Source organism: Entelurus aequoreus, linkage group LG20 (genome assembly GCF_033978785.1).
Source record: "Entelurus aequoreus isolate RoL-2023_Sb linkage group LG20, RoL_Eaeq_v1.1, whole genome shotgun sequence".
Taxonomy (NCBI): Eukaryota; Metazoa; Chordata; class Actinopteri; order Syngnathiformes; family Syngnathidae; genus Entelurus; species Entelurus aequoreus.
The window spans coordinates 46982299-47009798 of NC_084750.1; the positions used below are offsets into that span (position 1 = coordinate 46982299).

At 44.1% G+C, this 27500-nt stretch overlaps 1 protein-coding gene across 4 annotated transcripts in view; it reads left to right on the forward strand.

Annotated features, from left to right (window-relative positions):
- Positions 1 to 27500, forward strand: part of trim71 (tripartite motif containing 71, E3 ubiquitin protein ligase) — a 139694-nt gene that overhangs the window by 84103 nt on the left and 28091 nt on the right. For all 4 annotated transcript variants that reach the window (XR_009822220.1, XM_062030208.1, XM_062030210.1 and 1 more), the window contains one exon: positions 22926 to 23093. Coding sequence is in view for 3 of the 4 variants with exons in the window: in XM_062030208.1 (XP_061886192.1) it covers positions 22926 to 23093 (168 nt within the window). In the remaining variant the exon portion in view is untranslated. The remainder of the gene's footprint in view (positions 1 to 22925; positions 23094 to 27500) is intronic.

Genomic DNA, 27500 nt, shown 5'->3' on the forward strand with positions numbered 1-27500 from the left:
TCACTATCGGCTCATACACCTCCCACTGCCTGACACTCACTATCGGCTCATACACCTCCCACTGCCTGACACTCACTATCGGCTCATACACCTCCCACTGCCTGCCACTCACTATCGGCTCATACACCTCCCACTGCCTGCCACTCACTATCGGCTCATACACCTCCCACTGCCTGCCACTCACTATCGGCTCATACACCTCCCACTGCCTGCCACTCACTATCGGCTCATACACCCCCCACCTCCCACTGCCTGCCACTCACTATCGGCTCATACACCCCCCCACTGCCTGCCACTCACTATCGGCTCATACACCTCCCACTGCCTGCCACTCACTATCGGCTCATACACCCCCCAACTGCCTGCCACTCACTATCGGCTCATACACCTCCCACTGCCTGCCACTCACTATCGGCTCATACACCCCCCCACCTCCCACTGCCTGCCACTCACTATCGGCTCATACACCCCCCCACTGCCTGCCACTCACTATCGGCTCATACACCCCCCCACTGCCTGCCACTCACTATCGGCTCATACACCTCCCACTGCCTGCCACTCACTATCGGCTCATACACCCCCCCACTGCCTGCCACTCACTATCGGCTCATACACCTCCCACTGCCTGCCACTCACTATCGGCTCATACACCCCCCCCACTGCCTGCCACTTACTATCGGCTCATACACCCCCCCACTGCCTGCCACTCACTATCGGCTCATACACCCCCCCACTGCCTGCCACTCACTATCGGCTCATACACCCCCCCACTGCCTGCCACTCACTATCGGCTCATACACCTCCCACTGCCTGCCACTCACTATCGGCTCATACACCTCCCACTGCCTGACACTCACTATCGGCTCATACACCCCCCCACTGCCTGCCACTCACTATCGGCTCATACACCTCCCACTGCCTGACACTCACTATCGGCTCATACACCCCCCCACTGCCTGACACTCACTATCGGCTCCCACACCCCCCCACTGCCTGCCACTCACTATCGGCTCATACACCCCCCCACTGCCTGCCACTCACTATCGGCTCACACACCTCCCACTGCCTGCCACTCACTATCGGCTCACACACCTCCCACTGCCTGCCACTCACTCTCGGCTCATACACCCCCCCACTGCCTGCCACTCACTATCGGCTCATACACCCCCCCACTGCCTGCCACTCACTATCGGCTCATACACCCCCCCACTGCCTGCCACTCACTATCGGCTCATACACCTCCCACTGCCTGCCACTCACTATCGGCTCATACACCTCCCACTGCCTGCCACTCACTATCGGCTCATACACCCCCCCACTGCCTGCCACTTACTATCGGCTCATACACCCCCCCACTGCCTGCCACTCACTATCGGCTCATACACCCCCCCACTGCCTGCCACTCACTATCGGCTCATACACCTCCCACTGCCTGCCACTCACTATCGGCTCATACACCCCCCCACTGCCTGCCACTCACTATCGGCTCATACACCCCCCCACTGCCTGCCACTCACTATCGGCTCATACACCCCCCCACTGCCTGCCACTCACTATCGGCTCATACACCCCCCCACTGCCTGCCACTCACTATCGGCTCATACACCCCCCCACTGCCTGCCACTCACTATCGGCTCATACACCCCCCCACTGCCTGCCACTCACTATCGGCTCATACACCCCCCCACTGCCTGCCACTCACTATCGGCTCATACACCCCCCCACTGCCTGACACTCACTATCGGCTCATACACCTCCCACTGCCTGCCACTCACTATCGGCTCATACACCTCCCACTGCCTGCCACTCACTATCGGCTCATACACCCCCCCACCTCCCACTGCCTGCCACTCACTATCGGCTCATACACCCCCCCACTGCCTGCCACTCACTATCGGCTCATACACCTCCCACTGCCTGCCACTCACTATCGGCTCATACACCCCCCCACTGCCTGCCACTCACTATCGGCTCATACACCCCCCCACTGCCTGCCACTCACTATTGGCTCATACACCCCCCCACTGCCTGCCACTCACTATCGGCTCATACACCCCCCCACTGCCTGCCACTCACTATCGGCTCATACACCCCCCCACTGCCTGCCACTCACTATCGGCTCATACACCTCCCACTGCCTGACACTCACTATCGGCTCATACACCTCCCACTGCCTGACACTCACTATCGGCTCATACACCTCCCACTGCCTGACACTCACTATCGGCTCATACACCTCCCACTGCCTGACACTCACTATCGGCTCATACACCCCCCCACTGCCTGCCACTCACTATCGGCTCATACACCTCCCACTGCCTGACACTCACTATCGGCTCATACACCTCCCACTGCCTGACACTCACTATCGGCTCATACACCTCCCACTGCCTGACACTCACTATCGGCTCATACACCCCCCCACTGCCTGCCACTCACTATCGGCTCATACACCTCCCACTGCCTGACACTCACTATCGGCTCATACACCCCCCCCACTGCCTGCCACTCACTATCGGCTCATACACCCCCCCACTGCCTGCCACTCACTATCGGCTCATACACCTCCCACTGCCTGCCACTCACTATCGGCTCATACACCCCCCCCACTGCCTGCCACTTACTATCGGCTCATACACCCCCCCACTGCCTGCCACTCACTATCGGCTCATACACCCCCCCACTGCCTGCCACTCACTATCGGCTCATACACCCCCCCACTGCCTGCCACTCACTATCGGCTCATACACCTCCCACTGCCTGCCACTCACTATCGGCTCATACACCTCCCACTGCCTGACACTCACTATCGGCTCATACACCCCCCCACTGCCTGCCACTCACTATCGGCTCATACACCTCCCACTGCCTGACACTCACTATCGGCTCATACACCCCCCCACTGCCTGACACTCACTATCGGCTCCCACACCCCCCCACTGCCTGCCACTCACTATCGGCTCATACACCCCCCCACTGCCTGCCACTCACTATCGGCTCACACACCTCCCACTGCCTGCCACTCACTATCGGCTCACACACCTCCCACTGCCTGCCACTCACTCTCGGCTCATACACCCCCCCACTGCCTGCCACTCACTATCGGCTCATACACCCCCCCACTGCCTGCCACTCACTATCGGCTCATACACCCCCCCACTGCCTGCCACTCACTATCGGCTCATACACCTCCCACTGCCTGCCACTCACTATCGGCTCATACACCTCCCACTGCCTGCCACTCACTATCGGCTCATACACCCCCCCACTGCCTGCCACTTACTATCGGCTCATACACCCCCCCACTGCCTGCCACTCACTATCGGCTCATACACCCCCCCACTGCCTGCCACTCACTATCGGCTCATACACCTCCCACTGCCTGCCACTCACTATCGGCTCATACACCCCCCCACTGCCTGCCACTCACTATCGGCTCATACACCCCCCCACTGCCTGCCACTCACTATCGGCTCATACACCCCCCCACTGCCTGCCACTCACTATCGGCTCATACACCCCCCCACTGCCTGCCACTCACTATCGGCTCATACACCCCCCCACTGCCTGCCACTCACTATCGGCTCATACACCCCCCCACTGCCTGCCACTCACTATCGGCTCATACACCCCCCCACTGCCTGCCACTCACTATCGGCTCATACACCCCCCCACTGCCTGACACTCACTATCGGCTCATACACCTCCCACTGCCTGCCACTCACTATCGGCTCATACACCTCCCACTGCCTGCCACTCACTATCGGCTCATACACCCCCCCACCTCCCACTGCCTGCCACTCACTATCGGCTCATACACCCCCCCACTGCCTGCCACTCACTATCGGCTCATACACCTCCCACTGCCTGCCACTCACTATCGGCTCATACACCCCCCCACTGCCTGCCACTCACTATCGGCTCATACACCCCCCCACTGCCTGCCACTCACTATTGGCTCATACACCCCCCCACTGCCTGCCACTCACTATCGGCTCATACACCCCCCCACTGCCTGCCACTCACTATCGGCTCATACACCCCCCCACTGCCTGCCACTCACTATCGGCTCATACACCTCCCACTGCCTGACACTCACTATCGGCTCATACACCTCCCACTGCCTGACACTCACTATCGGCTCATACACCTCCCACTGCCTGACACTCACTATCGGCTCATACACCTCCCACTGCCTGACACTCACTATCGGCTCATACACCTCCCACTGCCTGCCACTCACTATCGGCTCATACACCCCCCCACTGCCTGCCACTCACTATCGGCTCATACACCTCCCACTGCCTGACACTCACTATCGGCTCATACACCCCCCCACTGCCTGACACTCACTATCGGCTCATACACCTCCCACTGCCTGACACTCACTATCGGCTCATACACCTCCCACTGCCTGACACTCACTATCGGCTCATACACCTCCCACTGCCTGCCACTCACTATCGGCTCATACACCTCCCACTGCCTGACACTCACTATCGGCTCATACACCTCCCACTGCCTGACACTCACTATCGGCTCATACACCTCCCACTGCCTGACACTCACTATCGGCTCATACACCTCCCACTGCCTGACACTCACTATCGGCTCATACACCTCCCACTGCCTGACACTCACTATCGGCTCATACATCCCCCCACTGCCTGCCACTCACTATCGGCTCATACACCCCCCCACTGCCTGCCACTCACTATCGGCTCATACATCCCCCCACTGCCTGCCACTCACTATCGGCTCATACACCCCCCACTGCCTGACACTCACTATCGGCTCATACACCTCCCACTGCCTGACACTCACTATCGGCTCCCACATCTCCAAAGTATGGACAATAGCTTCAAGTAGCAGTAGAATATATTCAAGCCATTATCATATATTTCTGAGTTAAAGTTAAAGTAGCAATGATAGTCACACACACACTAGGTGTGGTGAAATTATTCTCTGCATTTGACCCATCACCCTTGATCACCCCCTGGGAGGTGAGGGGAGCAGTGAGCAGCAGTGGTGGCCGCGCCCGGGAATAATTTTTGGTGGTTTAACCCCCAATTCCAAGCCTTGATGCTGAGTGCCAAGCAGGAGGTAATGGCTCCCATTTTTATAGTCTTTGGTATGACTCAGCCGGGATTTGAACTCACAACCTACCCATCTCAGGGCGGACACTCTAACCACTAGGCCACTGAGCTGGTTAGAACAAGACTTGCAAAGTTTGCGAGTAACTCAATGATGAAAATAATAGAAACCTCACAGAGATTCCTGAGCCATCTTGTGGGATGAGCGTGAGTGGTCACGTGATCCGTGACATACATGTGACAACTTCATGATGAATCACTTACTGTACCATGTCTGCTCTCACTGGGATGCCCATTGATGGAGAAAGAACAAAAGGTGCATCTCTGGGTCAAAGTTGACCAACTAGTGGGTTTCTTGCTACAAGCTTGAAATATGACATGATTTGATGAACTTTCAGCAGATTAGCAGCACAAGCTCGGAAGATCCTTAACGTTAGCGCTTATAATAACAATATCGCTAATACTTGCTTCATTTGCAGGTCAGGAGATGTAAATGGAGTAAATGCTTACATAGTGTAAATAGGTAAGGTGAAATAAACATATGTAATACATGCTTACATAGTGTAAATAGGTAAGCTGAAAGAAACATATGTAATACATGCTTACATAGTGTAAATAGGTAAGCTGAAATAAACATATGTAATACATGCTTACATAGTGTAAATAGGTATGGTGAAAGAAACATGTAATACATGCTTACATAATGTAAATAGGTATGGTGAAAGAAACATATGTAATACATGCTTACATAGTGTAAATAGGTATGGTGAAAGAAACATATGTAATACATGCTTACATAGTGTAAATAGGTAAGCTGAAAGAAACATATGTAATACCTGCTTACATAGTGTAAATAGGTATGGTGAAAGAAACATGTAATACATGCTTACATAATGTAAATAGGTATGGTGAAAGAAACATATGTAATACATGCTTACATAGTGTAAATAGGTATGGTGAAAGAAACATATGTAATACATGCTTACATAGTGTAAATAGGTAAGCTGAAAGAAACATATGTAATACATGCTTACATAGTGTAAATAGGTAAGCTGAAATAAACATATGTAATACATGCTTACATAGTGTAAATAGGTATGGTGAAAGAAACATATGTAATACATGCTTACATAGTGTATATAGGTAAGCTGAAATAAACATTTGTAATACATGCTTACATAGTGTAAATAGGTATGGTGAAAGAAACATAAGTAATACATGCTTACATAGTGTAAATAGGTATGGTGAAAGAAACATATGTAATACATGCTTACATAGTGTAAATAGGTAAGCTGAAAGAAACATATGTAATACATGCTTACATAGTGTAAATAGGTAAGCTGAAATAAACATATGTAATACATGCTTACATAGTGTAAATAGGTATGGTGAAAGAAACATAAGTAATACATGCTTACATAGTGTAAATAGGTATGGTGAAAGAAACATATGTAATACCTGCTTACATAATGTAAATAGGTATGGTGAAAGAAACATATGTAATACATGCTTACATAGTGTAAATAGGTATGGTGAAAGAAACATATGTAATACATGCTTACATAGTGTAAATAGGTAAGCTTAAAGAAACATATGTAATACATGCTTACATAGTGTAAATAGGTAAGCTGAAATAAACATGTAATACATGCTTACATAGTGTAAATAGGTATGGTGAAAGAAACATATGTAATACATGCTTACATAGTGTAAATAGGTATGGTGAAAGAAACATATGTAATACATGCTTACATAGTGTAAATAGGTAAGGTGAAATAAACATATGTAATACATGCTTACATAGTGTAAATAGGTATGGTGAAAGAAACATATGTAATACCTGCTTACATAGTGTAAATAGGTAAGGTGAAAGAAACATATGTAATACATGCTTACATAGTGTAAATAGGTAAGGTGAAAGAAACATATGTAATACATGCTTACATAGTGTACATAGGTAAGGTGAAAGAAACATATGTAATACATGCTTACATAGTGTACATAGGTAAGGTGAAAGAAACATATGTAATACATGCTTACATAGTGTAAATAGGTAAGCTGAAAGCAACATATGTAATACATGCTTACATAGTGTAAATAGGTAAGCTGAAATAAACATATGTAATACATGCTTACATAGTGTAAATAGGTATGGTGAAAGAAACATAAGTAATACATGCTTACATAGTGTAAATAGGTATGGTGAAAGAAACATATGTAATACATGCTTACATAATGTAAATAGGTATGGTGAAAGAAACATATGTAATACATGCTTACATAATGTAAATAGGTATGGTGAAAGAAACATATGTAATACATGCTTACATAGTGTAAATAGGTAAGCTGAAAAAAACATATGTAATACATGCTTACATAGTGTAAATAGGTAAGCTGAAATAAACATATGTAATACATGCTTACATAGTGTAAATAGGTATGGTGAAAGAAACATATGTAATACATGCTTACATAGTGTAAATAGGTATGGTGAAAGAAACATATGTAATACATGCTTACATAGTGTAAATAGGTAAGGTGAAATAAACATATGTAATACATGCTTACATAGTGTAAATAGGTATGGTGAAAGAAACATATGTAATACATGCTTACATAGTGTAAATAGGTAAGGTGAAAGAAACATATGTAATACATGCTTACATAGTGTAAATAGGTAAGCTGAAATAAACATATGTAATACATGCTTACATAGTGTAAATAGGTATGGTGAAAGAAACATAAGTAATACATGCTTACATAATGTAAATAGGTAAGGTGAAAGAAACATGTAATACATGCTTACATAGTGTAAATAGGTAAGGTGAAAGAAACATATGTAATACATGCTTACATAGTGTAAATAGGTAAGGTGAAAGAAACATATGTAATACATGCTTACATAGTGTACATAGGTAAGGTGAAAGAATCATGGACAGAGAGCACCAATGAAATCCAAGAAGTCGTGTCGTTTAGAAATATTGCATGTTCAATGAAGTAAAGCTTGGAGAGATAAGGACAAAGAGGCTGATTTTGGGACTAGATGGTGTATCCTGCACACCTCAATAGTAGTTCTTTACCTCTACCACCATTGGACTGTTCCCTCTAGTAGGTCTTTACCTCTACCACCATTGGACTGTTCCCTCTAGTAGTTCTTTACCTCTACCACCTTTGGACTGTTCCCTCTAGTAGTTCTTTACCTCTACCACCATTGGACTGTTCCCTCTAGTAGGTCTTTACCTCTACCACCATTGGACTGTTCCCTCTAGTAGTTCTTTACCTCTACCACCTTTGGACTGTTCCCTCTAGTAGTTCTTTACCTCTACCACCATTGGACTGTTCCCTCTAGTAGGTCTTTACCTCTACCACCATTGGACTGTTCCCTCTAGTAGTTCTTTACCTCTACCACCATTGGACTGTTCCCTCTAGTAGTTCTTTACCTCTACCACCATTGGACTCTTCCCTCTAGTAGTTCTTTACCTCTACCACCACTGGACTGTTCCCTCTAGTAGTTCTTTACCTCTACCACCATTGGACTGTTCCCTCTAGTAGTTCTTTACCTCTACCACCATTGGACTGTTCCCTCTAGTAGTTCTTTACCTCTACCACCATTGGACTGTTCCCTCTAGTAGTTCGTTACCTCTACCACCATTGGACTGTTCCCTCTAGTAGTTCTTTACCTCTACCACCATTGGACTGTTCCCTCTAGTAGGTCTTTACCTCTACCACCATTGGACTGTTCCCTCTAGTAGTTCTTTACCTCTACCACCATTGGACTGTTCCCTCTAGTAGGTCTTTACCTCTACCACCATTGGACTGTTCCCTCTAGTAGTTCTTTACCTCTACCACCATTGGACTGTTCCATCTAGTAGTTCTTTACCTCTACCACCATTGGACTCTTCCCTCTAGTAGTTCTTTACCTCTACCACCATTGGACTCTTCCCTCTAGTAGTTCTTTACCTCTACCACCACTGGACTGTTCCCTCTAGTAGTTCTTTACCTCTACCACCATTGGACTGTTCCCTCTAGTAGTTCTTTACCTCTACCACCATTGGATTGTTCCCTCTAGTAGTTCTTTACCTCTACCACCATTGGACTGTTCCCTCTAGTAGTTATTTACCTCTACCACCATTGGACTGTTCCCTCTAGTAGTTCTTTACCTCTACCACCATTGGACTGTTCCCTCTAGTAGTGTTTACCTCTACCACCATTGGACTGTTCCCTCTAGTAGTTCTTTACCTCTACCACCATTGGACTGTTCCCTCTAGTAGTTCTTTACCTCTACCACCATTGGACTGTTCCCTCTTGTAGTTCTTTACCTCTACCACCATTGGACTGTTCCCTCTAGTAGTTCTTTACCCCTACCACCATTGGACTGTTCCCTCTAGTAGTTCTTTACCTCTACCACCATTGGACTGTTCCCTCTAGTAGGTCTTTACCTCTACCACCATTGGACTGTTCCCTCTAGTAGTTCTTTACCTCTACCACCATTGGACTGTTCCCTCTAGTAGTTCTTTACATCTACCACCATTGGACTCTTCCCTCTAGTAGTTCTTTACCTCTACCACCACTGGACTGTTCCCTCTAGTAGTTCTTTACCTCTACCACCATTGGACTGTTCCCTCTAGTAGTTCTTTACCTCTACCACCATTGGACTGTTCCCTCTCGTAGTTCTTTTCCTCTACCACCATTGGACTGTTCCCTCTAGTAGTTCTTTACCTCTACCACCATTGGACTGTTCCCTCTCGTAGTTCTTTACCTCTACCACCATTGGACTGTTCCCTCTAGTAGTTGTTTACCTCTACCACCATTGGACTGTTCCCTCTAGTAGTTCTTTACCTCTACCACCATTGGACTCTTCCCTCTAGTAGTTCTTTACCTCTACCACCATTGGACTGTTCCCTCTAGTAGTTCTTTACCTCTACCACCATTGGACTGTTCCCTCTCGTAGTTCTTTACCTCTACCACCATTGGACTGTTCCCTCTAGTAGGTCTTTACCTCTACCACCATTGGACTGTTCCCTCTAGTAGGTCTTTACCTCTACCACCATTGGACTGTTCCCTCTAGTAGGTTTTTACCTCTACCACCATTGGACTGTTCCCTCTAGTAGTTCTTTACCTCTACCACCATTACCTCTACCACCATTGGACTGTTCCCTCTAGTAGTTCTTTACCTCTACCACCTTTGGACTGTTCCCTCTAGTAGGTCTTTACCTCTACCACCATTGGACTGTTCCCTCTAGTAGTTCTTTACCTCTACCACCATTGGACTGTTCCCTCTAGTAGGTCTTTACCTCTACCACCATTGGACTGTTCCCTCTAGTAATTCTTTACCTCTACCACCATTGGACTGTTCCCTCTAGTAGGTCTTTACCTCTACCACCATTGGACTGTTCCCTCTAGTAGTTCTTTACCTTTACCACCTTTGGACTGTTCCCTCTAGTAGTTCTTTACCTCTACGACAAATCCCTTTATAGCTTGTGTCTGATGAAATGACATCAAGTTGTCAAACTCTCCTTGTCGTTGAATAAAGTACTTTCTCTTTGCTCTTTCCATTGTGATAGAAACGTGTACTACATAGCTCTACACTAATAATCATTGTGATAGAAACATGTACTACAAAGCTCTACACTAATAATCATTGTGATAGAAACATGTACTACATAGCTCTACACTAATAATCATTGTGATAGAAACATGTACTACATAGCTCTACACTAATAATCATTGTGATAGAAACCTGTACTACATAGCTCTACACTAATAATCATTGTGATAGAAACATGTACTACATAGCTCTACACTAATAATCATTGTGATAGAAACATGTACTACATAGCTCTACACTAATAATCATTGTGATAGAAACATGTACTACATAGCTCTACACTAATAATCATTGTGATAGAAACCTGTACTACATAGCTCTACACTAATAATCATTGTGATAGAAACATGTACTACATAGCTCTACACTAATAATCATTGTGATAGAAACCTGTACTACATAGCTCTACACTAATAATCATTGTGATAGAAACATGTACTACATAGCTCTACACTAATAATCATTGTGATAGAAACATGTACTACATAGCTCTACACTAATAATCATTGTGATAGAAACATGTACTACATAGCTCTACACTAATAATCATTGTGATAGAAACATGTACTACATAGCTCTACACTAACAATCATTGTGATAGAAACATGTACTACATAGCTCTACACTAATAATCATTGTGATAGAAATATGTACTACATAGCTCTACACTAATAATCATTGTGATAGAAACATGTACTACATAGCTCTACACTAATAATCATTGTGATAGAAACATGTACTACATAGCTCTACACTAGTAATCATTGTGATAGAAATATGTACTACATAGCTCTACACTAATAATCATTGTGATAGAAACCTGTACTACATAGCTCTACACTAATAATCATTGTGATAGAAACATGTACTACATAGCTCTACACTAATAATCATTGTGATAGAAACATGTACTACATAGCTCTACACTAATAATCATTGTGATAGAAACATGTACTACATAGCTCTACACTAATAATGAAAAGCAGTTGGTTATGTCAATTGTGTAACGAGGCTGTTAAATGTTTCTATTCATATAATATTCACTGCAGCCATCATTGCAACACGGCCTTCAATGAGTGCGACACCCCTATGGTAAATAATGCCAAGGAGACAAATAATTGTGTGTGTGTGTGTGTATGTACACACACATACATACTCTGTGTGTGTGTGTGTGTGTGTGTGTGTGTGTGTGTGTACACATACATACATACTCCATATATATATATATATATATATATATATTTACCTCGCAATATAGACTTAGAAGGGCCTGAAACATTGTAGTAGATACACAATGTATGATTGATACAACTGGCTTGCACAAATCAAAGAAAGGTGTTCCTAAATATGTTGTTAAACATTCTTTTTATGTAGTCAACAAATACTACTTAAACAATACAAGTTGAACTATATGTATTACATAATTGTTTAGAAACCAAACTTGGGTATACTTGCAGGTAGTCTGTGTACAGCTTGTGTTGTCATCTATATTTACCTCGCAATATAGACTTAGACTTCCTTTTTATTGTCATTCAAATGTGAACTTTACAGCACAGATGAGAAAGACATTTCGTTACATAAGCTCATGGTAGTGCAGGATAAAAAAGCAATGAGGTGCATATATATATATATATATATATATATATATACACTAGCGTTCAAAAGTTTGGGGTCACATGTAAATGTCGTTATTTTTGAAGGAAAAGCACTGTACTTTTCAATGAAGATAACTTTAAACTAGTCTTAACTTTACAGAAATACACTCTATACATTGCTAATGTGCTAAATGACTATTCTAGCTGCTGCTTTTTGGTGCAATATCTACATAGGTGTATAGAGGCCCATTTCCAGCAACTATCACTCCAGTGTTCTAATGGTACAATGTGTTTGCTCATTGGCTCAGAAGGCTAATTGATGATTAGAAAACCCTTGTGCAATCATGTTCACACATCTGAAAACAGTTTAGCTCGTTACAGAAGCTACAAAACTGACCTTCCTTTGAGCAGATTGAGTTTCTGGAGCATCACATTTGTGGGGTCAATTAAACGCTCAAAATGGCCAGAAAAAGAGAACTTTCATCTGAAACTCGACAGTCTATTCTTGTTCTTAGAAATGAAGGCTATTCCACAAAATTGTTTGGGTGACCCCAAACTTTTGAACGGTAGTGTATAAAATAAATAAATATATATAAATATATATATATAAATAAGTTGATTACTGTACAGATAAATATCTTGCACTTTTTCACATGCGTCCACGTTTATGGATGCATGTTATATTGTCTTTTTTATTCCGGCGAGTTAATCCATTTTGGGGGGAGTTGAGGGGATAATTTAATTATGATGCGTTCAAGAGTCTTACGGCCTGAGGGAAGAAGCTATTAAAGAACCTAGAGGTTCTGCTTCGGAGGCTGCGGAACCTCTTTCTAGAGTCCAGCAGTGAAAACAGTCCTTGGTGGGGGTGGGAGGAGTCTTTGCAGATTTTCTGAGCCCTGGTCAGGCAGCGGCTTTTTGCCATCTCCTGGATAGGAGGAAGAGGAGTCCTGATCATCTTTTCCATCATCCTCACCACTCTCTGGAGAGACTTCCAGTCTGAGGCACTGCAGGCTCCAGTCCAGACAGAGATGCTGTTGGTCAGCAGGTGGTCTCTATAGTGCCTCTGTAGAATGTGCTGAGAATGGGGGGAGGGAGCTGTGCTCTTTTCATCCCATGCAAAAAGTGCATGCGCTGCTGAGCTCTTTTTACAAGAGCTCCGGTGTGTAGGGACCAGGTTATATTGTCAGTTATCTGCACCCCCAGGAACTTGGTGCTGCTTACTATCTCCACCGCTGTGCCGTTGATGAAGAGTGGAGCGTGGCTGGACTGGTGCTTCCTGAAGTCAACGATGATCTCCTTGGTCTTGTTGACATTCAGGACCAGGTTGTTGGTTCTGCACCAGTCAACCAGATGTTTCACCTCCTCCCTGTAGTCCATGTCATTGTTGTCACGGATGAGTTCCACTACTGTTGTGTACTTCACAATGTGGTTAGTAGTGGACCTGGCGCAGCAGTCATGGGTCATCAACGTGGACTCAGGACGCAGCCCTGGGGGGAGCCGGTGCTCAGGGAGACGGCACTGGAGGTGTTGTTGCCCACTCTCACAGATTGGGGTCTGTCTGTGAGGAAGTCAAGCAGCCAGTTGCATAGGGGGGTACTGAATCCAAGGTTTGCTCACCAAGTGCTGCAGGATGATGGTGTTGAATGCTGAGCTGAAGTCCAGGAACAACATCCGCACGTGTGTGTCCTTTCCTTCCAGATGTTCTAAGCTCAGGTGGAGTGCAGAGGAGATGGCGTCCTCTGTGGAGCGGTTAGGGCGATAAGCAAACTGGTATGGGTCGAATGTGGGGAGGAGTCTGGAGACAATATATTCCTTTACCAGCCTCTCCAAGCACTTCATTATGATGGGGGTGAGTACAACGGGGCGGTAATCATTGAGAGAGGAGATAGTGGGTTTTTTAGGCACTGGAATGATTGTGGCCGTCTTAAAACATGATGGTACCACAGCCTGGGTCAGCGAGATGTTGAAGTTGTCTGTGAGAACCCCAGCCAGCTGGTCTGCACATCCCTTAAGCACCTTGCCCGGAATGTCATCAGGTCCGGGTGCTTTCCGGGGGTTCACTCTCCTCAGGGTTTTCCGGACATCCGCTATATCCAGGTTGAGCGGCTGCTCATCAGGGCGAGGGATGGATTTTCTCGCCGGAGTGGTGTTAAGTGCCTCAAACCTTGCAAAGTAGTTGTTGAGGTCATCTAGGAAGCTGATACTGTTGTCACAGGGACAGGGGGCAGCTTTATAGTCCGTGATGACCTGTATGCCCTGCCACATTCGTCTAGTGTTTGTAGGGTTCTCCAAGAAGTCCTGCACTTTCTGACTGTGAGCACGCTTTGCAACCCTAATGGCACGGTTCAGATTAGCTCTGGCTGATTTGAATGCCACCATGTCGCCAGACTTGAAAGCCTTGTTCCGAGCCTTCAGCATTGCACGTACCTCAATGTTCATCCAGGGTTTCTCGTCGGCCCGTGTGGGTATGTTCTTGATCACACTGACATCCTCCATGCACTTCTGAATGTATGCGGACACAGACTCTGCATACTCCTCCACACGTGTGGTGATTTTCGGTGGCGGCTGCTTTGAACATGTCCCAGTCTGTGGTTTCCAAGCAGTCTTGTAATGCTGACATGGCTCCCTCTGGCCAGGTCCTCACCTGCTTCACTGTAGCTTGCTTCCTGATCAGCAGGGGCTTTGTATGCAGGAATTAGCATCACAGATAGATGGTCTGAGGAGCCAAGGTGGGGGTGTGGTGCCGCTTTATACACCTGTTTCATATTACTATAAACCAAGTCCAGCTTGCTTCCACCCCTGGTTGCAAAATTCTCATATTGATGGAAATGAGGGAAAACAGTTTTCATGTTAGCATGATTAAAATCCCCTGCCACGATAAACTCCCTCTGGATGTGTAGTTTGCAGTTCATTGGTGGAGCAGTACAAAGCATTCAAAGCTTCTTTGGTGTTAGCACTGGGAGGAATGTACAGTGCTGTGAAGATCATAGCACTGAATTCCCTGGGTAAATAAAATGGCCTGCATTTTATAGTTAATAGTTCAACATCAGGAGAGCAGTGACGTGATACTATCTTCCCATTATTGCACCAGTTATTATTGACGTATATGCAAACACCACCACCTCGGGATTTACCAGTGAGAGTGCTGCTCCGTTCCGACCGAAACATAGTTAGCCCCTCGATGCTAACTGCCTCGTCCGGAACGGATGGTTTCAACCACGTTTCTGTTAGAAATATGGCGCAACAGTCTCTCATCTCGCGTCTTGCATATAAATCCAGCTTCAGGTAGTCCAGTTTGTTCTCCAGGGAGCGGATGTTTGAAAGCAGGATGGAAGGAAGCGGCGTTCTGTGGGGATTAACCTTTAGCTTTGTTGTTAGCCTCGCTCGGCATCCCCGCTTCTGCTTCCGATCACACCGCTTACGTGTCTTCCGTTGACGGTCCCCGCTGGTACTTGACTCCGCTGCGTCAAAGGCCTAACCCTAACCCAATATGGCTCAACAATTCAATCTATAAACTCTACACACTCTGTTACATTTAATTTCCACAGTGTTTTGTCATTCTCTGCCCATTTAAATCATCCATTTTTTACAGCTTGTCCCTCTCAATATCAAAACTATGAATGAGATATCATTTTTTACTATCCCATGTATACATCGTGGTGTAGGCCTTGATATATTTCAATGTCCATCATCACGGCCCAGCCTCCATTCTCCACATCTTTGTGTGTGCTGTCCCTTTGGAATGTGAGTGGGTGAAGGATGAAGAATGAGGAAGAAGAGAGCTTCTTAAGTGATGGAGGAGGACATGTGATAAAAGTGTGTCTCATTAGATGATGGAGAAGGTTATTATTGATTGCGGGGCCCCTCAGGTTCCTGCTACATTGATCTGTCAAGGATGTGATGGTCAGCGCATTCTTAATTAGTCTTTCATTACAACCAATCAGCATTCACAGCTCAGCTCTGAAGCTTGGCTTATGTTTAGGCAACAAAGGGTTAAATGGCATTGTCTCCAGGGACATGAGCTTTTTCTTTATGAGTCAGTCCATGGATGACTTGAAATGTGTCAGTCACTCTCCTGGTCCAGCCTCAAGCAGATGCAGGTGAAGATATGAGCTTTGTGGATAATTACTGTATGTCTATCATTGCTGAGATGTTGCAGGTAGTGGACCAGCAGTCAAGTCTATCATGGCTGAGATGTTGCAGGTAGTGGACCAGCAGTCAAGTCTATCATTGCTGAGATGTTGCAGGTAGTGGACCAGCAGTCAAGTCTATCATTGCTGAGATGTTGCAGGTAGTGGACCAGCAGTCAAGTCTATCATTGCTGAGATGTTGCAGGTAGTGGACCAGCAGTCAAGTCTATCATGGCTGAGATGTTGCAGGTAGTGGACCAGCAGTCAAGTCTATCATGGCTGAGATGTTGCAGGTAGTGGACCAGCAGTCAAGTCTATCATGGCTGAGATGTTGCAGGTAGTGGACCAGCAGTCAAGTCTATCATTGCTGAGATGTTGCAGGTAGTGGACCAGCAGTCAAGTCTATCATGGCTGAGATGTTGCAGGTAGTGGACCAGCAGTCAAGTCTATCATGGCTGAGATGTTGCAGGTAGTGGACCAGCAGTCAAGTCTATCATGGCTGAGATGTTGCAGGTAATGGACCAGCAGTCAAGTCTATCATGGCTGAGATGTTGCAGGTAGTGGACCAGCAGTCAAGTCTATCATGGCTGAGATGTTGCAGGTAGTGGACCAGCAGTCAAGTCTATCATGGCTGAGATGTTGCAGGTAGTGGACCAGCAGTCAAGTCTATCATGGCTGAGATGTTGCAGGTAGTGGACCAGCAGTCAAGTCTATCATTGCTGAGATGTTGCAGGTAGTGGACCAGCAGTCAAGTCTATCATGGCTGAGATGTTGCAGGTAGTGGACCAGCAGTCAAGTCTATCATGGCTGAGATGTTGCAGGTAGTGGACCAGCAGTCAAGTCTATCATGGCTGAGATGTTGCAGGTAGTGGACCAGCAGTCAAGTCTATCATGGCTGAGATGTTGCAGGTAGTGGACCAGCAGTCAAGTCTATCATGGCTGAGATGTTGCAGGTAGTGGACCAGCAGTCAAGTCTATCATGGCTGAGATGTTGCAGGTAATGGACCAGCAGTCAAGTCTATCATTGTTGAGATGTTGCAGGTAGTGGACCAGCAGTCAAGTCTATCATGGCTGAGATGTTGCAGGTAGTGGACCAGCAGTCAAGTCTATCATGGCTGAGATGTTGCAGGTAGTGGACCAGCAGTCAAGTCTATCATTGCTGAGATGTTGCAGGTAGTGGACCAGCAGTCAAGTCTATCATGGCTGAGATGTTGCAGGTAATGGACCAGCAGTCAAGTCTATCATGGCTGAGATGTTGCAGGTAGTGGACCAGCAGTCAAGTCTATCATGGCTGAGATGTTGCAGGTAGTGGACCAGCAGTCAAGTCTATCATTGCTGAGATGTTGCAGGTAGTGGACCAGCAGTCAAGTCTATCATGGCTGAGATGTTGCAGGTAATGGACCAGCAGTCAAGTCTATCATGGCTGAGATGTTGCAGGTAGTGGACCAGCAGTCAAGTCTATCATGGCTGAGATGTTGCAGGTAATGGACCAGCAGTCAAGTCTATCATGGCTGAGATGTTGCAGGTAGTGGACCAGCAGTCAAGTCTATCATGGCTGAGATGTTGCAGGTAGTGGACCAGCAGTCAAGTCTATCATGGCTGAGATGTTGCAGGTAGTGGACCAGCAGTCAAGTCTATCATGGCTGAGATGTTGCAGGTAATGGACCAGCAGTCAAGTCTATCATGGCTGAGATGTTGCAGGTAGTGGACCAGCAGTCAAGTCTATCATGGCTGAGATGTTGCAGGTAATGGACCAGCAGTCAAGTCTATCATGGCTGAGATGTTGCAGGTAGTGGACCAGCAGTCAAGTCTATCATGGCTGAGATGTTGCAGGTAGTGGACCAGCAGTCAAGTCTATCATGGCTGAGATGTTGCAGGTAGTGGACCAGCAGTCAAGTCTATCATGGCTGAGATGTTGCAGGTAGTGGACCAGCAGTCAAGTCTATCATTGCTGAGATGTTGCAGGTAGTGGACCAGCAGTCAAGTCTATCATGGCTGAGATGTTGCAGGTAGTGGACCAGCAGTCAAGTCTATCATGGCTGAGATGTTGCAGGTAGTGGACCAGCAGTCAAGTCTATCATGGCTGAGATGTTGCAGGTAGTGGACCAGCAGTCAAGTCTATCATGGCTGAGATGTTGCAGGTAGTGGACCAGCAGTCAAGTCTATCATGGCTGAGATGTTGCAGGTAGTGGACCAGCAGTCAAGTCTATCATGGCTGAGATGTTGCAGGTAGTGGACCAGCAGTCAAGTCTATCATGGCTGTGGACCAGTATAGTGGATTGTCCGAAGCTTAAACAGCAACAAAAGTGAGTTTAGTACAAAAAGTTTATTTACCCTTAGTCAAAAGTGCAAGTCAGATTGAGCTGTCCCTGCAGACAAACAAAACGTCCTCCGGAGGACACACAAATCAAGCAATCTTCCCGAGTCCTGGTCTCCTGGCCATTTGTATCTGTTTTCCTCGTGCGTCACGGTCTTGTTGTTTTAGACCTGTCTGTTCCATAACAACCTCGAATCCCTTAGTCATACTTAGACTATGAAAACATTTTGTAGACAGTTTGGCACAACTTCATATTCAACTTTGTCCTACATCTGGTCTATTCAATGGTATAGAAGAGAAGAGAAATGAAATGAGCAGATATTCTTAATAGACACGAAATATAGTTCAAAGGTCAGAAATTCTACTACACCAGCAGTCAAGTCTATCAAGTTGTCTTTTAAAATATCACAGCTAATGCAGATTGATAAATGAGCTTCTTATTCATCCCACCATGTGTGCTTGCAGTGCAGATTGTTTGTGAATGACTGATTGTTTGTGAATGACTGATTGTTTGTGAATGAGTGAGCATTTCATGGAAGCTGCTTTCATAGCCAATCATGTTCCCAATTAGCCTGTTCACCTGTGGGTTGTTCCAAATAAGTCTTTGATGAGCATTCCTCAACTTTCTCACTCTTTTTTGCCATTTGTGCCAGCTTTTTTGAAACATGTTGCGGGCATCAAATTCCAAATGAGCTAATATTTGCAAAAAATGACAAAGTTTTCCAGTGTGAACGTGAAATATCTTGTCTTTGCAGTCTATTCATTTGAATATAAGTTGGCGTCACATTCACACCCCAACAGTGTTGTACCAAATATACTGATTCATAATCGGGATTTCAATATTGATACAAATAATCTTAATTCATATTTTGCCCAGAACCGTGCAGTCGTATGTGGAAGACTTGACATATTTGATCTATATCTATATGGACAAAAAGTGCAGTTACGTCCTATGTCCATCCATTTTCTACCGCTTGTTCCTTTCGGGGTGGCGGGGGTTGCTGGAGCCTATCTCAGCTGCATTCGGGCGGAAGGCAGTGTACACCCTGGACAAGTCACCACCTCATCACAGATAGACAACATTCACACTCACATTTGTTTTTATTTATTTATAGTATGATTTTGTTTCTGCCATATTACTTAGTTTCTAATGCACATTCTACTTCTGGTGCATATATACATTTTGAATGTGTTTGTGTTTTAAAAAAATAAAACTTGGTTAAAGGCTTTCAATATAAGTAGTTTTGGTAAATGTTGAGCACATTTAAAATCACGGTGCATAATAACCGTCATCATTTTGCTCCCAATAACCGTGATAAGAAATGTTCACACCGACACATTCCTAGTCTCACTTCAACCTAAAGCGTTCCCCCGGCAACCAGCACTACAGGCTTTATCTCAGCACTAAACTTTACACGTCCCAAAGATCCCATCAAGTCATTAAAATGGGGTCCAACAGTACATTTTTGGGGTGCCACTTTTTTGTAAGTGTTTTGAAAACAAATGATAAATGTATCCTGTTATATCTCACATTCCATATTGTGTTTTGTCATAAACGTTACTTCATTCATGAAACAAATAATACAAAAGAAAACAAATGGTTATGCATAAGTAAATGTATTCACTTATAAACATTCATTCACTTTCTTCTTTCCTTCATGGATCTAAACTGTACCGCTGACGCTAGTTTTTTCTATATTTGTATTTAATAAGTTGTAGGTGTATTTATTTCAGTATAAAAGTGTTATGCTTGGGTCATGAAATGATGCTAATGGTGTACACACATGATTTATTTCTATCTCTAGAGCAGGCCTGGGCAATTATTTTGACTCGGGGGCCACTTTTAGAGAAAAAAATGTGTCTGGGGGCCGGTATATCTATTTTGAAGAACACTAATACAAAACCTCACAATAATGTCTGATTGAATGCTAAAAACGTCATGACAGACCGCCTTAAAAAACGTAATGGGAATTTTTTATTTTTCTATGAACGATAAAACACTGACTATTGACAAAATATGAATGTCACACCACCTTTCGATCGACATATTTTACAATCACGTGAAATGCAACAAACAGTGAAATATGAACGCGAAGGGTACAAAATAAAACCACCTACAATGTGATACATCTGATATATCACTAAGCCTTAGAACAGGGGTGGGCAATTAATTGTTACCGGGGGCCGCATGAGCTACCCGAGCACTGCTGGAGGGCCACATCGACAATATTTCAATTAAATTTTGCTCAATATTATTTTTATTTATTTATTTTATACTGTAAGATAAATAATAATAATTAATAATAATAGTAATACTTCAACATAGTGTGTGTAACAGCATTCCATGACTAATATAAATAAATTAACATTAATAATAAATGACAGTAAAATAAGCACACGTATGACTGAGGAGTCATAGTGTAACTTTGTGTGGTGTTTGAGTTGTCCCGACTTTTTGTGTGGCCATAAACGCAGCAGTGGTTTAGTGCTATGCGTGTTGGTGACAGATGACAAGTTGCTTTGTACGGCAGAAAATGACTAGTTTTTCCAGATAGAATTGTTTTACTCATGTTTTTGGTGTGGTTATGTCCCAATATAAACAGTTTTGCTCAATAAAGTGATGGATATAATTCCTGTCCTCGAAGCATCTCGATAGACGTTACAATAATTGAACGGTGTTGACGAACACCGTTAGGGCCGCTTGTTGTCACTGTCACTCAAAGTTGCATTGCAAAATGACACAGAATAAATATGTTTATTTTGTTTAGAATTCAGATGGGATTTGATTTGGTGCGCGGCATATACTTGCTGCGCGCAGCGGACGCTTGAGCAGTGCGCAATTGCGCAGGCGCGCACCTTAGAGGGAACGTTGCTTGGCAGTTCATGTCTTGTTGAAAACACGCCATTCCTCATCAACTTTTCTCTTTTTAGCGTCTCGGGTGTAAACCGTGCATCACTTGTCGCTGCATGTGCACCTTCACTCGCAGGTTACACACGGACACACGCCCATAAATAATACTTTTCACAATAAAAGCAGCACAGTTGTATTGCGCGCAGGACATAGATGTTTTTTCAACTTTATTTTGTAATTGCAGCTGTTCACATTCACTCACAATCACGCACGCGCATACGTCCACACGGAAGTAATACAAATAACGATTTTCAAAACAAAAGCAGCACCGTTGTATTGCACACTCGACATAGATACTTTTTAAAATGTATTTTGTAATTTAAAATTGGCCTCACGCGGGCCGGACAGGGACGCACAAAGGGCCGGATGTGGCCCGCGGGCCGCAGAATGCCCAGGTCTGCCTTAGAACTTTATTGTGAAAATCTCCTTCCGCGTCTGTGGAAACGCTTCCCGCCCACACTGCTTGGTGCCTCGTCTGAGCTGCTGTGACGTAGATGACCATAGTAACTAATTAGATGACCATAGTAACTAATTAGATGACCATAGTAACTAATTAGATTGCCATAGTAACTAATTAGATTGCCATAGTAACTAATTAGATTGCCATAGTAACTAGTATATCAGCCATAAGCCAGATTCCAAGCATTGAAATACTTAGTATAGTTGAAGACTTCCGGTCATTAGAAAACATGACTGCACATAAAAATGGCAGCTACACTTTCCATCTTAAATATCTAAAAAAAATTTTTGGGAATGTCCGGCGGGCCAGATTGAAAAGCTTAACGGGCCGCAGGTGGCCCCCGGGCCTTCATTTGCCCAGGTGTGCTCTAGAGTCTACATCAACTTCACATGTATCCCTCACTTCTAAGTTGTATTATATTATGTTGTTTTGTTTTCTGCCCTTTTTGTCAAACAAAAATATTCTTTTAAGGCAAACACTCAAAATATGCAAAATCTTCCACAAAAAGTATTTTTCAAAGTGTCATATTTGATGTGAAGTAATGGGAGCCTTGGATAGGTCAATAATTCATAATTCATTCATTGATTTTGATTCAGTATTATGTTTTGAGCAATGAAAATGTTGCCGTCCTATACCCTAGATTTACAGCGGGCCTTTTGTACAGTGCATTGAGCTGTGTGAGAAATCTCAAGTCAATGGTACTTAAGTATGTGGTTGTCAGCCACACAGTTTGGATGTTTCAGGAGTAGAAGAGTGAAATCTACATCAAATATTTGAACTTACAACTCAAACCCTCCTTCCTCCTCCCCAGGTGTTGCTCTTCTTCTGCGAGAGCTGCGCCATTCCCATCTGCAGGGAGTGCAGCATGGGCCGTCACCTGGGCCACACCTTTGCTTACCTCCAAGATGCCGTGCAGGACTGCAGGGCCGACACCATCCAGCTGCTGGCAGACGCACAGAAGGGACGACAGGCTGTGAAGGTGAGGAAGCATCCTACCCCGCAATGCATTGTGGGATGCCTGCGCAGGCAAAAGTTTTCCATGGCTGAGACGTTCACTGGACAAAATCAGTCACATGGCTGACACAGACATACCTTTAAATGGTCAGGTAACATCAGGTGAAACAGTTGGTGTGACATACCTTTAAATGGTCAGGTAACATCAGGTGAAACAGTTGGTGTGACATACCTTTAAATGGTCAGGTAACATCAGGTGAAACAGTTGGTGTGACATACCTTTAAATGGTCAGGTAACATCAGGTGAAACAGTTGGTGTGACATACCTTTAAATGGTCAGGTAACATCAGGTGAAACAGTTGGTGTGACATACCTTTAAATGGTCAGGTAACATCAGGTGAAACAGTTGGTGGAAATAGGCCCCTCCCCCCTCCAAAGACATGCACCTGGGGATAGGCCCCTCCCACCTCCAAAGACATGCACCTGGGGATAGGCCCCTCCCCCCTCCAAAGACATGCACCTGGGGATAGTCACGTGTGCAACGTCATACGCCCTCGCCCAGCAGAGAGGTAGAGACATGGGTAAAGTTAGCTGTGATGCTAGCGGTGCGAGTGGTAATATGAGAGAAAGAAGGTGCCAATCTGGTAACAAATGGAGGAATAATTAATTCCCAAGAATAACAGCAGGGGGTCCATCGTCTGGCGGTGGTTTGGCTTCAAGCGGGAAGATGTTGAACAGACAATTGTAATATGTCAAGTATGCGGCAAAAGTGTTGCTAAAAAAGTAGCATTACTGCTAATTTGTAGCATCATTTGAAAAGTCACCCGCTAGAGAATGAAGAGTGCTTGAAACTCTGCATGTCAACATCTCTGTTCGGTGCCACACCCACAAAATGCCCAAGCAACCATTTCCACATCAACACCGTATGAAACAAATAGTCAACAACAGAAGGAGATAACGTCCGCAGGAACCTACCACATAGTGAAGGACATACACTATTTGATGTACTATTATGCAGCTCATTTTTATTTGACACTTATTGAAATATCTTGTGTGACATCATGCACAAAAGTGCACTACCCATTTCTTGCAAGTTGTGTACCTTTCTGAGTGTGCTAAAGCCCTGAAAGGTTTTATTTGGCGAATAGTAATAATATATTTCAATAATAGGAATAATGAAATATCCCAAGGGGGTAAGAAAAGGTAATAGAAATATAGCACAAAGCCAAGATGTGGATGCTTTGTTCACATAGTTTAGAGCAGTGGTTCTCAAATGGGGGTACGCGTACCCCTGGGGGTACTTGAAGGTATGCCAAGGGGTATGTGAGATTTAAAAAAATGTCTGTCAAAAAGAAGTGTGAAAAGAAATGCAATATTCAGTGTTGGCAGCTACATTTGATGTTCCATAAATATTGATGTTAAAGATTTATTTTTTTGTGAAGACATTTTAGAATGAAGTTGATGAATCCAGATGGATCTCTGTTACAATCCAGATGGATCTCTATTACAATCCAGATGGATCTCTGTTACAATCCAGATGGATCTCTATTACAATCCAGATGGATCTCTATTACAATCCAAATGGATCTCTATTACAATCCAGATGGATCTCTATTACAATCCAGATGGATCTCTATTACAATCCAGATGGATCTCTATTACAATCCAAATGGATCTCTATTACAATCCAGATGGATCTCTATCACAATCCAGATGGATCTCTATTACAATCCAGATGGATCTCTGTTACAATCCAGATGGATCTCTATTACAATCCAGATGGATCTCTATTACAATCCAGATGGATCTCTATCACAATCCAGATGGATCTCTATTACAATCCAGATGGATCTCTATCACAATCCAGATGGATCTCTGTTACAATCCAGATGGATCTCTATTACAATCCAGATGGATCTCTATCACAATCCAGATGGATCTCTATTACAATCCAGATGGATCTCTATCACAATCCCCAAAGAGGGCACTTTAAGTTGATGATTACTTCCATGTGTAGAAATCTTTATTTATAATTGAATCACTTGTTTATTTTTCAACAGGTTTTTAGTTATTTTTATATCTTTTTTTTCCCAAATAGTTCAAGAAAGACCACAACAAATGAGCAATATTATGCACTGTTATACAACTTAATCAATGAGAAACTGATGACATAGTGCTGTATTTTACTTCTTTATCTCTTTTTTCCAACCAAAAATGCTTTGCTCTGATTAGGAGGTACTTGAATTAAACAAATGTTCACAGGGGGTACATCACTGGAAAAAGGTGGAGAACCACTGCTTTAGAGTATCTTTGATTTCCACAACTGTGGCCTAGCACAGTGGTCCTCAATACAGTCTGCAGGGATACAGTCCGTAAGCACACATGATTGTATTTGTTAATGACAAAAAAAAAAACCCATACCACCCCCCTCCCCAACCCCCTGGTCCGTGGGACCAATTTTCAAGCGTTGACCGGTCCACAGTCCCAAAAAGGTGTGGGACCGCTGACCTAGCTAGCATCTTCTAATGTTCTGTGTGCAACCCTCACTCCAAATGTTTATTAGGTCTTTGCAGTTTGTTCATGTTAATAATATCATTTAAGTGCATCTTTTGTAGCCCAGCACATAATAATAATACTATTATAATAATAAAACATAATACACATCCAGTTGACAAGTAGGAGAGGCTTTTATCCTAATTTGGGTCAGAAATGTGTTATTGCTTCTAAATTGAGGAAAATATGTTTTTCTTCATATTGTGACCTGAGCGCTCATTTTGAAAAGCAACCTCCTTGGTGGAGGTCATCAACACATGAGATTTGCCAAGTGGGCTTTATTGTTAGCACACATGTCACATGACCCACTCTACTTCCTCAACATGACTTGGCTCCAAGTTCTGATACCGCATCGTGACCCGGATCGTCTCTCCGTTCCGCATCAGTGCGCTTGCCACGTGTAGCAAAGTTTGAAAGCGAAAGCAGACCCTGTAGAGAGGGTGTGGCCCCCAGGAGCCAAATGAGCAGCTGAGCCATCTGGCAGAATGTTGCCTGGTGTCCATTTTGTGGAGGTGGAACACACACTCCTCTCCCCTGGGCTAGGAAATGTCCACCCCACCCCCACTCTCTGACCCCTCACCCTGGTCTCGCCGGTTGGCCAGAGTCTGTTCCTGATTGGTCAGTTTGACCCTCTTTGTGAGCACACATGAAAGTGGTGGGGAATGTACAAAGTGGAAAATTCCCAGCGCTGGAAGCATGTCCTCATGTAGCTGCACCTTTACAGAGTGGGGAGGGTAAGGTTTAGCTGACCTTTCAACCCATACCACAAAGGGAGCCTTTGTCCCTGTGAGGTCTGCTCACCCCAAATAAAGTTTTATTGATAACACTATTCTAAAAGTTGTAAAAAACATCACTTCTTTCTCTTGCAAAGAGTGAAAAAGGTGATGCCAGCAGTATGATAAGAGTTGTGATCTTATTTCTCTTGCAAAGAGTGAAAAAGGTGATGCCAGCAGTATGATAAGAGTTGTGATCTTATTTCTCTTGCAAAGAGTGAAAAAGGTGATGCCAGCAGTATGATAAGAGTTCTGATCTTATTTCTGTTGCAAAGAGTGAAAAAGGTGATGCCAACAGTATGATAAGAGTTGTGATCTTCTTTCTGTTGCAAAGAGTGAAAAAGGTGATGCCAACAGTATGATAAGAGTTGTGATCTTCTTTCTGTTGCAAAGAGTGAAAAAGGTGATGCCAACAGTATGGTTAGGGTTCTGATCCACCAAGGTGCTAACAAATGAATTGTAAACATCAGACAATCTGATTGCTGCGTATTTGCCGCCATCTTGTGGACAATAAGTAATTTAAGTCAATGACCATGACTTGTACACGGCTCAGTATTTACTTTTATGACCCAATCCAAACAACCTTCCCTACTCCATCCATCCATCCCTTTTCTACCACTTGTCCCTTTTGGGGTCGCGGGGGTTGCTGGAGCCTATCTCAGCTGCATTCAGGCGGAAGGCGGGGAACCCTATATGTATATATACTGTATATACATACAGTATATGTATATATATATGTATGTATGTATGTATATATATATATATATATATATATATATATATATATATATATATGTACACATGTATATACATATACAGTATGTGTATATATATGTATAAAAGTATGTATGTGTATATATATATATATATATATATATATATATATATATATATATATATATATATATATATATATATATATATGTATATATATGTGTATATATATATATATGTGTGTATATATATATATGTGTGTATATATATATATATATATATATATATATATATATATATATATATATATATATATATATATATATATATATATATATATACGTTATACAGTATACCAGGCAGTCTACTAAAGGAGGACTATGTTATTGTGT